This window comes from Pyrus communis, chromosome 13 (assembly GCF_963583255.1).
Source record: "Pyrus communis chromosome 13, drPyrComm1.1, whole genome shotgun sequence".
NCBI lineage: Eukaryota > Viridiplantae > Streptophyta > Magnoliopsida > Rosales > Rosaceae > Pyrus > Pyrus communis.
Window position 1 is genome coordinate 18,068,733 of NC_084815.1, and position 12,916 is coordinate 18,081,648.

Below are 12,916 nucleotides of genomic sequence, written 5' to 3' on the forward strand. Positions count from 1 at the left end.
CTCTATATTTAGCATGGATGGCAAACGCACGCCTAACCTTTTGTCATGTTTGGCTTGACAACAAATTTCTTCACAATCGACTCTCCTACAAAAATAACACATTTCAATTAGTATAGGGGCACTCAGAAGCAGACTATTTTCATTTTAGAAAAATCTTTACGAAAGAATGCTTACCAGAGCAGGAAACTTCGGGGACTTGCAGATCATAATCCTCAGTTTCCCAACCACTGTTAATCTCCAATGTTCTGCACTTTCATTCAGTCACCTTAACTTGGCTTGCTGAACAACTTGACCTTTATCCTAAATTGGGCATAGGACCTAAAGCGTCTTATTTCATAAAAATAAAAGTTCTCCCGGAAGGTCGGCTTTAACTTGAAGAACTCACTTAGGTTGGCAAAGCACATCAACTCCCTATATTCATTCGGCGGCAATTGAGTGGGAACAAAACCCACGGTGCAAATCACTTTAATGGAAAATTGAGTTATGGAAAACTTAAACCATAAATATAATATAGAACAGATCAAATATGATCGACTTCTTCTCGAGGATTATTCTCATTCATGCATAGTTCAAGCCAGAATAGTCACCGGCCAGATAACTTTGACTCTTGAGGAAACACAAAAAAGGTTCTCTTGCCATCAATCACGACACTTCTTCGTAGTATCCGTATTCAACAAAGAAGGAACAAAATGGCCCACATATGATAGCCAGTCACCTTGCTTGTATAAGGGAACTTTAGAAGGCTTATTTTGACGGTTTTCTTTGAAAAATATATGGTTCACCTATCATGGAAAAGAAGACTGAAGATTAGCAAGTTGCAAAAAAAAAGAAGGAAAAAAAAGAGCACTGACCTGAGCTAACTGACTTGAGCCAAGCTGTTGGCACCAGCAGCCAAACAACACCTAGCTAAGTCAAACTGACCCGGTTGGAACCACCAATTCCGCAGCTTAGCGGGCCATCGCTACCAATAACAACAATATTGAAAATTATTTCGCCTATTTTTTTTCAACTTTAACGCGAAGTTGGACTTTTTTATGCTTAACTTGCTAGCTCTTGACGGATGTTCGTGCGAATATTTGTGATGAGAATGACGAGTTCAAGCATTGCTATTTATAAGTGTTTCAACAATTGAATGAAGAAACATAATCTGATTCATTGTTGAATCTAAAGGAAATAAATCTCTCCAGCCAACTTGGAGATCAAGGAAGAAGATTACTTTCCCAGTTAACTTTAAAGATTGCTTTCTCATTCCAGCTTGAAGATCAATTTCCTATTTCATTTTGAAGACCATTATTAATTGGGCGACTACAAACTACATCTCGTTGGGTTTCTTATATCCACCCAAAGAGATGGGGCCATTTAAGGGAACATAAAATATCTCGACTAATAAGAACATGTCACTTGTATAATTTGTTAAATATAACTATTATGCTCTTGATGGAATACACTGACCGTTAGTCTAATCGGACTAATATGCTACATTATTTACGAAGGTCCTAGAAGCCCACAATCAATAGGCCACTGGACCCGATTCATTACAGATAGTCCAAGTCGATTGCCATGTGACCTACATAGATTATCCTGATATGTAATGAGCTTGCTTATTAGTCTCTTAGCATGACAAGACTCTCCAAAGCATATTTGAAAATTCTTATAGGAATATTCCTCCATTAGTGTGCAGACTATGTAACATTCTGCTAATAGGTTTAACGAACCTAGATGTTAGGGTTCACTATTCATTTCTCTATAAATAGCCAAGGCCAGTCATTTTAGTCTAATGATCAATAACCCTCATTACACTCTTAATACTTCTTACAGTCTTTCTGACTTAGGCATCATAGGACCTTTAGCTAACACCATTGTTAACGCAGCCTCTAGAATGACCCGATACCATTATTTTCATGTCATCATTGTGAGGGAAGACTATTTGACTGGGGACTAGATCACCATTGGATGGAGGGGACCTTTAGCACGTGATAGACCACCTCTCCAAAGTGTTCTATAGAGACCACCTCTCCAAAGTGGTCTATAAAGACCACCTCTCCCAAGTTCTTTACAGAGACCACCTCTCCAAAGTGCTCTACAGAGGCTACCTTTCCAGAGTGCTCTATAGATATCACTTCTCTAGAGTCCTCTATGGACGACCACCTCTTTAGTGTGCTATACAGAGGCCACCTCTCCATAATGCTTTATAGAGACCACCTCTTTGGAGTGCTATACAGACAAGCACATCTCCAGAGTGCTCTACGAACGAACATCTCTCCAGAGTGCTCTACTGACAACCACCTTTCTAGAGTGCTTTATGAACGACCACGACCACCTTTCCAAAGTACTCTACGGAAGACCACATCTCCAAAGTGCTCTATGGACGACCACTTTTGCAGAGTACTCTTCTAATATACCACCATTAAGCGAAGACCCTTTTACTACTTGATCAAGATTAGATATTTGTTATCTTTGTTAGTCTTCAGATATTTATTAAGTGGTTTACATGAGGCCACATTATCTTGTAAATGCGGCCTTCCCTTAGCCACATACATGAGCTTCTAGTGGATGATCTTAGGCCCATATGAAGGGGTTGTCATGTAGAAGAAAGGGGTTGGACCCTTTTATTTATGAAGGGGCCTATTCTCTGGTAATACAAATATATATACAAACTACAGTGGACGTAGCCTTGTTTATGGATGAACCACTATATATCTTTGTGTTTATCTTACTGTTAATCCCAATTATATTCTTTAAGTTAACCTTTCTATTGATAAGCGCTAACCCATACTCATCAATGATTGACTTCCTAATTTTGAATGTTAAAAACCACATCGGTGTTGGTCTAACTCTGTTCGTCTCGTTTATTTGTGTATGTAAGTTTTCGTCAATTCAATCCGAGGTGAACTTTGCTCCCACAATTCTCATATGTGTTTTCACACTACCTAGTTTTGATTTAAGTTAGTGCATTTGATGATTGGTCCGTAGTACTGTACTTTTTTTTTTTCTCTCATTAATGAGAAGTTATTTCGAGAGTAAGAAATGACCATCTTGCTCACAAAAATGAAGGTCAAGTAAGTTCTCAATTCAAACTGTCATTTGAAATGGATAACTGTGAGGGTCTTAAAATTACCAACATCGATCAAGGCAAAAATCTATAGTTTCATAAAGTTTTATAATAACAAAAGACAGTTTGATTGCTACTATGGGAATAAATACATTACAATTAATAAGTTTTAGTCCATTATAACACCATATGCTTCATTGTAAGGATCACATAGTCCAACACGTTTACGAATAATTTACGACCGAAGTTTGTGAGTACAGTCCGATACACTTAACGAGACATTACTTAGAGGGTCTACATCTTACAAATAGCTTCGTAGCATATATATCTTACTAAATTCTTGTCTTTGGTGATAGGCCAAGGGCAAACAAATGAAACTCGGACATAAGGTTTTTTCGGGCGGGAAGTAACGGGCATATGCTTTAATTTGTTTGGTAGCGCCTACGATGCACTTGGATGGTAAGAGGGTTAGCCATTTGGCATGAAAGCCTCATCACTTCGGACAGGTCTACCTGGGCATCAAGATCCGACTTAAACCACTCAAACTCATGTAACAACAACCCGACCCAGTAGTTGACTGTACTCAACCCCAATGTCTTCCCGGGGCAGCTCCTCCTGCCCGACCCAAACGGTGCCAGCCTCAAGTCAGACCCGAACACAGAGAACTGCAAGTCAGCTTTCTTGTTAGTAGATACAAATCTCTCTGGCCGAAACTCCTGTGGATCCGACCACACTTTTGGATCCCTTGTTATGGCCCACATATTCACCATTGCTGTGGTCCCTGCTGGCACGTAATAGCCATCTACTACAGTATCTGTGATGGATATACGGGCCCATGATAGGAGTGGGCCCGGAGGATGCATTCTGAGCACTTCTTTGACCACTGCTTGCAGGTAAGGCAAGGATTGAATGTCGGATTCCAGCAACGCCCTTGATTTTCCCACGACGCGGTCGAGCTCCTCGTGAACCTTTGATTGGATATCATGATGCATCACCACCCTTGCAAGGATCCACTCTATCAGAACCGCTACAGTATCTGTTCCTCGGAATATCATCTCCTATAGTATGAATGTAACATTAACAAATACTCAATAATTTCTATTGAAAGTTGAAGTAAAAAAGAAAATGAAAACAAAAGTATACACAAAAATATATAATCGTGGTACTACTCTATTAGCTTGAGAAACATTACGCAATTATATTATATATATAATACATTTTTTTTACCTGAAAACAATATTCTATTTTAATTTACACTAAAAAATATTAAGAGTTTGAATGTGAAACACATTAAAAGAGAATATGTCATAACTACCGAAACAATCCACTATGTATCTACTATCAAGCATAAAGTTAGACAACAAATATGGAACAATAATTTTTATTTAGACGAGAATTTTTCGCTTACCCAAAGAACTGAAATCATATCATTGTCGCACAGCTTATCAGCTCCATCAAGAGATAGAAGAACGTCGACAAAATCATTGTTATTCGGACCGGTTTGGGCTCTATGCTCTTGAATAATTCGGCTGACGAGCCGGTTCACTTGAGGAACGAGTTTGTTGCATCTAAACCGGATGCTCTGGAGGTCCAGACCGGCAAGCCAAGGAAGGTGATCAGACCAGTTCAAATTTCCCAACAGATCATAACCTTCATCAACAAGTCGACTCAGTTCCTCGGTCTCTTCATTTGACGAACTCAGCTCGTATTTACGTCCAAAAACCGAGCACATCATGCTGTTCAACGAAGCCTTCCTAAGTACGTCGCGGACAAGGAAGCTGTTGTTACAACTTGTCGAGATAAGGGACACCATTTGATCAGCAATCCTGGAACGGAGATACTCGGAAGTGGAGATTTGCTTCGGGCAGAAGAGATGGTTGGCGGCGATGCGGCGGAGGGTACGCCAGTAGCTTCCATAAGGAGCGAACCCGATTGCTCGGTTGAACATGAGACAGTAAGCCGACTCTTTTATAGGGCGGTTGGCAAAGACGGAGCTGTTGAGGATTTCCTTAGCTACGTCGGGGTCGCATGTGACGATGGCGCGCGTCTCGCCTATGCTAAAAGCCATGAGCCTCTTTGCTCCATAAACCTCCGCCGCTTTTGTGAGTTTGTGGTGAGCTAGGTTTGTCATGAGGTTCATGCTTCCTGTTATTGGAAATCCACGTGGCCCGGGAATTGGGTTGGAGTTGGTGATTTCATTTTTATTACAAGAGTTTCTTTTCCTCCATCGAAGTTTTCCCCATGCTGCGCCTCCGGGAGAAGATGCCCAGTAGAAGACGGCCGCGCTTAGCCAAGCTGCGGCCGTGCAGAGGAATGCAACGACGGTGGTTGTGGAGGTTAAGGCTTGGCATTTGGAGAAGATTGCCAAACCCCATAAGCTATCATCAATTTTTGTTTCCATGGAGGCAAGAGTGGAAGAGGAAGTGTTGGTTTCCTTTTTTGTGCTGAACTATGAAGTGGGGATTTTTGGGTTTATATAGAGTTTTGTGGTCACATGAAATAGCAGGGTTTGTAATTCGATACTAAAAGAGTAATGTTATTCATATCATGTTTTTATACCATCTTATATGACATATGATGTGGACATCCATATCATTTGAAAAATTTGCAAAACCCAAGGAAAGGAAGGAGGAAGTCTTCTCGTATACCACAATCATCATTTAATTAACTAGTTTTTCTTAATTATTAGTTTATTAAATAATGAACTAAATTTAAAAATTTGATTAATTCAAATGATGTGACTGTTCACATCAAATGCCACCTAAGGTGGTATGCAAATGTGGTGCAAAAATATGTAGGTATGAATAACATTACTCATACTAAAAAGAGTAATGCTATTCACACCATGTTTTTGTACCACATTTTCATACCACCTTAGGTAGCATTTGATGTGGACAGTCATATCATTGAATTAATCAGATTTTTAAATTTAGTTCATTATTTAATAAACTAATAATTAAGAAAAACTAGTTAATTAAATGATGATTATGGTATACGAGGAGTTATTCTTCTTCATTTCTTTGGGTTTTGCAAATTTTTCAAATGATGTGACTGTCCACATCAGATGCCATCTAAAATGATATAAAAATGTGTATAAAAATATGATATGAATAACATTACTCATTTATATTAAGAAAAAGGTAACCGTTTATTTGGAAAATCAAATTCCATATAACTGAAAACGGGAAGGAATACGGAAGTCATGGAACATTGGAAAGCTTGGCGCAGAAATCAACTGCGTAACCGACAAGGGACATACAATAATAGTGTGACCCGAAGCTGATTTGAAATTTAACCCATGGTTAATATTGTGTTTTTTTGTTAGATCGTGTCAAAATCACTAGTTAGTATTTAAAAAAAGAAAAAAAAAATTTAAAATGGTTAATATTGGCATGTGTTGGTCAAAGACTCAGAACGCTCATTAGTCCTTAATATTTTAATTTGGAAAAATATCAAACTAATGAAGTAAATTGTTTTTTTTTTTTTTGTTTGTTTGTTAAATAATGAAATAAGTTGTTCGAGTGAGTTATAAGTTTAAATCTTTTAATCTTAAATCTAAAGTATGTAATTTGAGTTACTAGGATTTTTTTTTTTTTTTTTTTTTTTTTCAGGTTAGGGAAAGGCGAGCTACGACTAGCTAGGATGGAAGTTGTCGATGCAAATTTCCGTCGTCTTTAGTCTTGACGAAAATGCACCTGCAAATCAATCAACACCTTTGATCAAAGACCTAAGCCTCACGCGCCCACGAGGTGGGGAGGGGGGGGTTAGGTCAACGGATCTCCGATACCTAAGTTAGTTTATCTGAGAAAGTAAAGTGTTTAGGGCTTTTTAGGTTGCCAAAAACGCTGAAAATTTGGTAGAATATGGGTTATTTATAGGGTTAGGGCTGGCCATATAATGTTTAATGGAGAATATTCTCTAAATATTCCCAAGATATTTAATAGGAGATAATATCTTGATAATGGGGTAATTATCCCTAATTGATTTTAATTAGAATTACTTACTTGATTGGAGTCAATCTTCAATTAGGAATGTATTAAAGATAGGATTTGGGTAATTAATCCTTATCTTTAATTCCTTGACAAGGGCAGGTGAGTTGTGGGTAGTTGTGTTCAGCTGCTGAGGTCTTCAGGGGTGTGAGCTACGCGTGGGAGCATCTGAGAAGTCTGCCTATTTATTAAGGGCAATCTTGTCTTTTTTGAATAAAAGTCCACGTATCACCTCTAAAATTTTTAGGCTCCACAAATGCCGCCACACCTACTGTGATGCACGTAGGAAAATGATAGTATGTGTAGGAATCCCAAGCTGCTTAGGCTTGTAGAATTGCTTCCTAATTTGAACTTGATCTTCTTTCTTGATTTGGAGATAGAGTTCTTCTAGGAAAGGAAAATAATTGCCCCCAATACCTATTTAATTCTGCATTAAGCAGGGGATTAAATAAATTTGGAGAACAATCATTATTCCAACAAGGAAGAGAAGCCAGAGGAAATTTTTATTCCCCCTCCCTTAGCGTTCTTCTTTTCTTGCCTTTGCAAAGAGTTGTCTCTCGTTGTAGTTTTTCTTCTTTGTGCCACACCAAGGTAAGAAAAATTTGAAATTTCTTCTTTTTGAATTTTTTGGGAGTCTTGGGACTTGAAAAACTGGCTTGGCGGGGGTCGTGGGTGTGGGTGACACACAACAATGAGCCATAGGGCTGCTTAGTGGCTCGGCATGGGTCGACTCGGCTTGGTTGAGGTGCTGGCGGTGGGAGCTGAGCTCAGCGCGCGACTGGCGTGGGCCAGGTGACACGATGCTCGGCTTGTGCCCATTGGAAATTGGAGAAGGGAAGGAGAATGGGCGTCTGACTCTTCTCTTGAGATGCATGTTAGGATTTACTTTTCCCAAGTCGCGTCTTTTCTAGAAGGTGATCTACTCCATGAAATGCGTGCCGGCTCACTGTTCCCAAATACAGTTCGTGCGATGATAAGGTTCTCGAACTTGAGCAGGTTCTTTGATCATAGCTTGACCATAAATGAGTTTTGGTACTTCTTTGAGATCAGCCACAAGGAAGGTGTGCGGCAGCTGAGATCTCGCCATAGGCTGCTCGATGCTTCTAGCAAAGGTGATCATGAATGGGCGAGAGATACCTTAGAGGTGAACGGAGAGTGGGAGTCTGACTCTTCTCCTGAGCTGCATGTCCCGACTACTTTTATCAGTGGTAAGTGAACTGCTTCATTCTTGTCTTGCTTGAATTTTGTGGAGCTACTCCATGACTTCAATTTATTGATCGTTTTTCTTGCTTTGCGTAGATTTAGAGTTTGGCTCAACTTCAAAGACTTCAGCAGATATGAAGAAAGTGCACAATACCTTGGGCATTCCTGCTGAGTACCATATGTGATGTTGGCTACTCAACCCTCTTCGTCGGGAGAAAGGTGGCCTGCCTCCTAAGGAAGAGATAAAACGGATAAAGGACGAGGTGTTGGCTCGCTCGATCGCTACTGTAGAGCCTGCTTCCAATGAGGGTGGAAAAAAGAGGTCTTCCTCACCTGCTTATGAGCCTTTGGCTGAGAAGAAGCCTAGGACTTCTTTTGCTGCTTGTGGGAGCTCGTATGCTGTCGAAAAGCTTGTCATTGATTTAACTTCCCCAAATAGGGCGAAAAAAACCGTTGAGCCTAAGCTTGTGAAACCTGCTGCTCCAAAGGTGACCATGCCTATTGTTGAGAGACTTGTCCAGCAGAAAGGTTAAGTGACGCCTCCGGTGTCCGGGTTTGTGTCGAAGCGTTCATCAGGAGCTAAGTTTGGATCGGCTTATGAGAGGATTGCAGCTATAAAGAGCAGGAAGGTGGATTCTATTGCTAAGGTGGCACCTGGGCTTGTTCCTCATTTTTCCGTGACTGACTCGTCTGCTGAGAAGGGGAAATCTGCTCGCACGGGCAGTTGTGAGATATCCACCAAGTTTGAGGCTGAAGAGTTTCTCGAGGTTTGTGTGCTGCTGAAGGCTGATCTGCTTGAGGACATTGTTGCATGCGCCAAGTTTTTTAACAGTGTTGGGAAAGTTTTCATCTGCTCACTCATTTGCAAAGTGTTCTGCCTACTCGAGGAGGTCCTCCCTGATTACTACAATTCATAAGACTTTGATCCTAGCAGCTGACTTTATGCACGTTGATCAGGATGCTGTCAAGTGTGATAAGGAGGCCAAAGTGGCATTGGTGGCTTAGCTTCGCTCGGTTACTAAAAAGATCTCGAAGCTCGAATCTGAACTTGTCGTTTAAAGAGGTCTGATGTCTATGCCTCTACTTCTTTGCAGATAGAGTTCACTCATCAAGAGGTCACCTATTTGAATGTTAGGCTTAGTGTGACTCAGGCTATGTTGGAAACTGCAGAGAAGGAAATCAGTCGTGTTTCTTCGGTGGTCGAGAACCTTCAGCGTGTCAATTCGGAGCTATGATCTGCTTGTTTTGCCAAAGATGAGAAACTTATCTTCATGTATGCTGAAGTGTCTTGTCTCAAGGAAGTTGCCAGTAAGCTTGAGTCCAAGGAAATAAATCTATAAGGTGCGCTGTTTGATTGCGAGAACTTGAGAAATGAACTGCATGAGCTGCAGGGCGCTCACACTGGGCTTGTTGATGAGAATGCGCATCTGAAGAATGAGAAAGTTAGTCATGAAGTAGAGCTTGCTTCTTGTCAGGACGATTTTTACAAGCTTTGCTATGTAGACCATCTTCAGGGCAGGCCATCGGATTATGAGTTTTCTGAGGAGAATTTCGAGACTTTTTTCCATTTCTTTAGTTAATCTGCTTGATTTCTCGTTTGAGGCTGCCTTTGGTGGAGCAGCTGAGGGTCAAGCAGTCCAGGCAGGGGCGGCTGAGGATGAGCTGATAGAAGCTTTAGTTGGGAATGGCACGGCTATTGAAGGCGTGGCAGTCGAGGAACCAGTGGTTGCGCAAGTTGCTAAGAAGTAGTCTTTTTCTGTTTCCTTTTTGTTCTGCTTTGCTTGAACTTTATTAGCCTTCGAGCCAGTTTATCAATTTGCTAGAAATTTAATAAACATATTTCCTTGTTTTTACTTCATCCTTCTATTTCGCTATGTCGTTTATGAAACTTTACCGTAGGACGGGCAGCTAGGTGAGCTGCTTCAACGAAGCAGTTAATCCCACGTCGTTACTTAGGTTTTAGTTTCGACTTTTGGGCTTCGGAAACCTTGCCTGCTTGAGGAGTGTTGCAAAACTTTGCTGTAGGACGGACAGTTGAGTTGGCTACCTCGATGGAGCAGTTAACTTATGCGATCACTTTAGGCTTCAGTTTTGGCTTTGGGGCTTCTAGAGCTTTACCTGCAAAAGGAAGAAATGCGAGATTTCCAACTTATAGAGCCGATGGTCGAACTTGTTTTCTCTATAGGAGGCATACGAGTTTGCGTAGCTACTATAACTGTGAATCTTGGCTTTGGGTAGCTTCGTGAGCTTTAGCCCTCTTGGGGCGTATTGCGAAATTTTTAACTTATAGAGCAATCGACTAGACTTATGTTTCTCGTAAGAAGCAGATGAGGTCCACGTAGATCCTATAGTTGTGACACTCGACTTTAGTGGCTTCTTGAGCTTAAGCCCTTCCGGGGCATGTTGCGCGATTTTTAACTTATAGAGCCGTCGGCCGGACTCGTGCTTCTTGTAGGAAACAAAGGAGGTCTGCATAGCTGCTATAGTCGTGGCACTCGACTTTAGTGGCTTCTTGAGCTTGGGCCCTCCCAAAGCATGTTGCGAGATTTTTAACTTATAGAGCCATCGGTCGGACATGTGCTTATCGTATGAAGCAGATGAGGTTTGTGTAACTGCTATAGTCGTGACACTCGACTTTAGTGGCTTCTTGAGCTTGGGCCCTCCCGGGGCATGTTGCAAGATTTTTAACTTATAGAGTCGTTAGTTGGACTCATGCTTCTCGTAGGAAGTAGAGGAAGTCCGCGTAGCTGCTATAGTCGTGACACTTAACTTTGTCCTAGCAAAACTTAAGCCATAGACCATCGGTCGGAATTGCTGCTTGAAAATAAGCAGGCGAGTCTGCGTAGTCATAGAAAGTGTAAGTTTCGGCTTACAAGCTGCCTTGGGCTTTTAGCCGTCGGGTTGTCGGCCAGGTTTCTTACTTACAGAAGCAGATGACCCGCGTAACCACTTTAGGCGTCATCCTTGGCTCTCGAAGGCATTTTTTGGCATAATGTGTAGACGAAGTCGCTCCTTAGATGCCATATCCTTCCGAGTCGCAGCTTTGATCCTGCAGGTCATTTAACTAGTATTGCAACACTTTAAAACCAAGCCACTTCATAAAGATTTGCACGTCGAGGACGAACCATCTTGTCACGTAAATTCTTTTATGGACAGGGGTCTTGCACTTAATGTCTCTTACGGTTAGAGACCCGGGATCCTACGGAATTGAATCCTTCTATTGGCTGAGTCTATTCCAGGGAAAAGACTATCGTGGTAAATTATGGGAGTCGTCCAGTGCAGGCAGTCATTGCATTTAGGGGGAACTGAGTAGTCGTACCACCTATCCACGTCTGGAAGTTCCATATTAGTTTACCCTATCGCGCTGGAGAGCTTACCCAAATGGGTGTTAAGGAATTAGTTTACCCTCTCGTGCTAGAGAGTTTACCTTGATGGGTGTCGGGGGATTAGTTTACCCTCTCGCTCTCGAGAGCTTACACCATATATGCAGGGCATCATACGTTTTCTACTTATCACAGGGTTGGTCAGTCTGTTTTTGCATTTAGCCCAGTCTAGTCAATAAATCTTTCAATCTTCGTTGAAGATAGAGGCTTTTATTAACTTTGCTTATAGGCTGTAATGGCATAACAATTGATAATCCTCAGCATACGAGGTCTTGTTCATCGAGCTTCTTGAGTCTTCAAACCCTTTTTATTTTTTTTATGTCTTGAACATGGTCCAAGGAATGTGGGAGGTCACACTTAGTACTTTCTCAGGTTGTAGGCATTCCACTGCTTGCCGATTTCTTTGTCGCTCATAGTGGTGAGGGTGTAGCTGCCCTTTCTGCCTACTCGGCTGATTTTGTATGAACCTTCCCAAATGAGAGCCATCTTTTTGGAGCCTTCATGTCAAGCAGTGATAAAGGCTTTTCTGATGACTAAGTCTCCTGGTGGAACTACCGGATTTTTGCCCTCTTGTTGTAGTTGAAGATGAGCTGCTATTGATAGGCCGCTGATAACCTTATCGTGCTTTTCCTCTGCCAAGTCTAAGTTGGTGGCCATTTCATTTTCGTTCTGCTCGAGGTTTGGTAGTACAGTGTTGATGCTTGGCATTACGAAGTTGGGATGAATGATCGCCTCATAACCATATGCCAGGGAGAATGAAGTTTTGCCCGTTGCTCTTCTTTTGGTGGTGGGATATGCCCATAAAACACCAGGAAGCTCGTCTGGACACTTGCCCTTCTTGTCTGAGAGGGTCTTTTTAAGGCGATTGAGGATGGTATTATTGGATACCTCGACCTACTCAGTGCCCTATAGGTATCGGGGCATGGACATGTACTGCTTGATGCCATATTTTATGAAGAGCTTTGCCCATGAATTGCTGACTATTATCGGTGACGATGAAGTGTGAGATGCCGAAGTGGCAGATGATGTTCTTCCATATGAAACGTTCTATGTCCATCTGGGTCATTGTAGACATGGGTTTAGCTTTGACCCATTTTGTGAAGTAGTCGATCGCTACGATCATCATGCTTCTGTCCTAAGTAGCAGGCGACATTGGTCTTACCAAGTCAATCGCCCACTACATGAATGGCTAAGGGCTTGTCTGAAGGTGGAGTTCGCTGGTAGGTAGTGAGGGCACGAGCTTGAAGCGCTGGCAGCTGTCACACCTTTGCACATATTCCTTGGCGTGT

General features: G+C 41.6%; 2 protein-coding genes across 2 annotated transcripts; both read right to left on the reverse strand.

Moving 5' to 3' along the window:
• Positions 1 to 3,186: 3,186 nt before the first annotated feature.
• Positions 3,187 to 5,453, reverse strand: LOC137711866 (cytochrome P450 78A9-like). The gene is made up of 2 exons (XM_068451023.1): positions 4,461 to 5,453; positions 3,187 to 4,110 (listed from the first exon to the last, which is right to left on the reverse strand). Exons 1-2 carry the CDS (start codon positions 5,451 to 5,453, stop codon positions 3,475 to 3,477), a joined length of 1,629 nt encoding a protein of 542 aa, XP_068307124.1. The 3' UTR covers positions 3,187 to 3,474.
• Positions 5,454 to 12,131: 6,678 nt separating this feature from the next.
• On the reverse strand, positions 12,132 to 12,693 carry LOC137712291 (uncharacterized). Its single transcript, XM_068451394.1, has 2 exons — positions 12,562 to 12,693; positions 12,132 to 12,479 (listed from the first exon to the last, which is right to left on the reverse strand). The coding sequence occupies exons 1-2, from the start codon at positions 12,691 to 12,693 to the stop codon at positions 12,132 to 12,134; spliced, it is 480 nt and encodes a 159-aa protein (XP_068307495.1).
• Between the last annotated feature and the right edge of the window lie 223 nt (positions 12,694 to 12,916).